The following is a 2258-nucleotide window of genomic DNA, read 5'->3' as shown; positions in this document are numbered from 1 at the left end:
ATATTAATATTATTATTATATTATATGATTCTTTTTACTCAAAAAATCATCATCCCCTCCATTGATTGCACTCCTCAGCAGGCCGAATCTTCTGCGTCCCGGACCTCACCGGACACCCCGTCTGCACCGGCGGCACCATACAGTTATACTGAACGCAAAGCGAGCTGCTCACCGGAATCTCCGCCGTGGGACTTATCGCTATTCCGGTCAGGTAATTATGCTGCAGATAAAGAATCTCTATACTCGCCGCCAGCAACCGATCAACGAAGCTGGCAGGGACCTGCCCGGAAAACCCGTTGTTGTTCAGGTAAAGATACTGCACGTTCGCCAGCATGGGCGATATCTCACCGGAGAATCTGTTATAGCTAAGATCAACGGTCTGGATCGAAACGTCGTTGACCGGTTGGACCGGACCCGAGAACTGGTTCCTCTCGAGCTGGAGGTTTGTTAGGGGGTACGTAAAGAGTTGAGCTGGAATTGAACCGGTGAACCGGTTCAGGCTTAGGTCGAGGTAGTTTAGCTGGTTGAGCCTGCTTAGTAACCGGTCTACCGGTCCAGTGAACCAGTTCCATGAGAGGGAGAGGTAGTGGAGTGAGGGAGGGAGGGAATCCGGTTCGATCGAACCGGAGAGAGTGTTATGTTTCAGATCGAGCCGGGTTAGCGTTTGAGATGAGAATCTGGGAACCGAACCGGTTAGACGGTTATGGCAGAGGACGACGTTGACGAGCTCCGGGAGGTTTCCAATCGCCGGAGGGATTGTTCCGGAGAGCTGGTTGTAGCTGAGATCGAGAGTTCTCAGGCTGCGAAGGTTGCCTAAACCTGCCGGAATGTCGCCGGAGATGAAATTACGACTAATGCCAAGGAATCGGAGATTGGTAAGTGCAGAGAGAGAGGGCGGGAGATGGCCGTAGATTCGGCCGGGGACGACGGTTAATTCGGCGAGAGCGGAGAGCTTGGAGAGTGCGGGGTCAAGTTTTCCGGTGAGGCCGGGGGAGCCGGCGCGGGGATCGCCAAGGTTTAGAGCGACGACTCTGTCGGCATGGCAGAAGACGCCGGAGAATGTGCATGGATCAGAGGTGAAGTCCCAAGAAGAAAAGAAGTTAGAGCCAGGAACATCGTGAAGCGATTTACGAATAGATTGAAGAGCCAAGAAATCATTGGGATCCAATATAGCATGATGCACTCTGAATATGAAGAAGAAAATTAGGAAGATGAAGGGCGACGCCATTGTGTATAGTGAAAATGTGAAGGTGTTGGGTTTTATAGAGAGAAGAGAGATAGAGTAATGAATTCTTTTGAGCTGGAAAAAGTTGGGGATTCCGTGAATAAGAGAAAGAAGAGGATCGGTTTTTGGGGTGTGAAGGTCTTAAATATGGCGGAGAATGTGTAGGCTTGGAGGAGAAGCAAGAATATCTCCTTTCTCAATCCACAATGTTGTTAATCACCTTTTTATTTTTCAATCTCACACAAGAATATCTCCTCTCACTCACTTGTATTAGCTACAATACAAATCCAGTATTGGAATCAGTAATATCACTAATTTACTTGTTTATTCTTATTTTAATCGTATTCAGGATCGTATCAAACGGTTGTCCGAGCCTACGTGGCTTCCGTACCTGACACCTCACACCTCCACCTAGCTCTACTGTACGTTTTACGTGTACAAAAGTACTATTATTATTTGCTGTTATAGTAAGATGCGCAAACATGAAGCCCGTTATAAGGCTTAAGTATTTTTGTATGCATGTGACACCATGTATATGTTGTTGTGGTTGAACCATTGTTGATGTAATTGGTCAAAGAAAAGAGAGGTGGACTGCACGGGGATTCAGTTTAAGCCACCTGGGTGTTGGGTTCCACTTCCATGCTTGAAGGTGGTCAAGTTAGCCATCTTCACATGCTTCTTGTGTTCTGCACTCTTCCTCTTAGCTGTCTTTTTTTGTCTTTACCCTTATTTCACTCAATTCTTCTACCTTCACAATTAAACTTTATCTATTTACTTTGGTATTCTTCAACTAAATGTCATTTCCAAAACAGTTTGTGAAAACAAGTTTTTTTCCCCCAAAAATAATGTCATTTATATTATGCAATCTATTGAACAGCATTTTAATAAAATTTCAGTAAGATAGACTCACTTTATTCGAGTCTCAAATAATAACATCTCAAATACAATTATATATAAGAATTTTGCTGCTCTACAGATTTTTTTTTTTTTGAGTAAATAAATTGAAGAGTTGTCAGTGAATGAATTGGGGTGC

At 44.6% G+C, this 2258-nt stretch overlaps 1 protein-coding gene across 1 annotated transcript; it reads right to left on the bottom strand.

Annotated features, from left to right (window-relative positions):
* On the bottom strand, positions 15-1483 carry LOC107647896 (LRR receptor-like serine/threonine-protein kinase ERL1). The gene has a single exon (XM_016351946.2). The coding sequence runs from the start codon at positions 1226-1228 to the stop codon at positions 50-52; it is 1179 nt and encodes a 392-aa protein (XP_016207432.1). The 5' UTR covers positions 1229-1483; the 3' UTR covers positions 15-49.

This window comes from Arachis ipaensis, chromosome B06, assembly GCF_000816755.2.
Source record: "Arachis ipaensis cultivar K30076 chromosome B06, Araip1.1, whole genome shotgun sequence".
In the NCBI taxonomy this organism is placed as follows: Eukaryota; Viridiplantae; Streptophyta; class Magnoliopsida; order Fabales; family Fabaceae; genus Arachis; species Arachis ipaensis.
The sequence above is the reverse complement of the archived record's forward strand: the minus strand, read 5'-3'. Positions and strand labels throughout refer to the sequence as shown.

Excerpts from the sequence above, each read along its gene's own strand:
- LOC107647896 (XM_016351946.2), bottom strand. The coding sequence starts at position 1,228 with ATGGCGTCGCCCTTCATCTTCCTAATTTTCTTCTTCATATTCAGAGTG.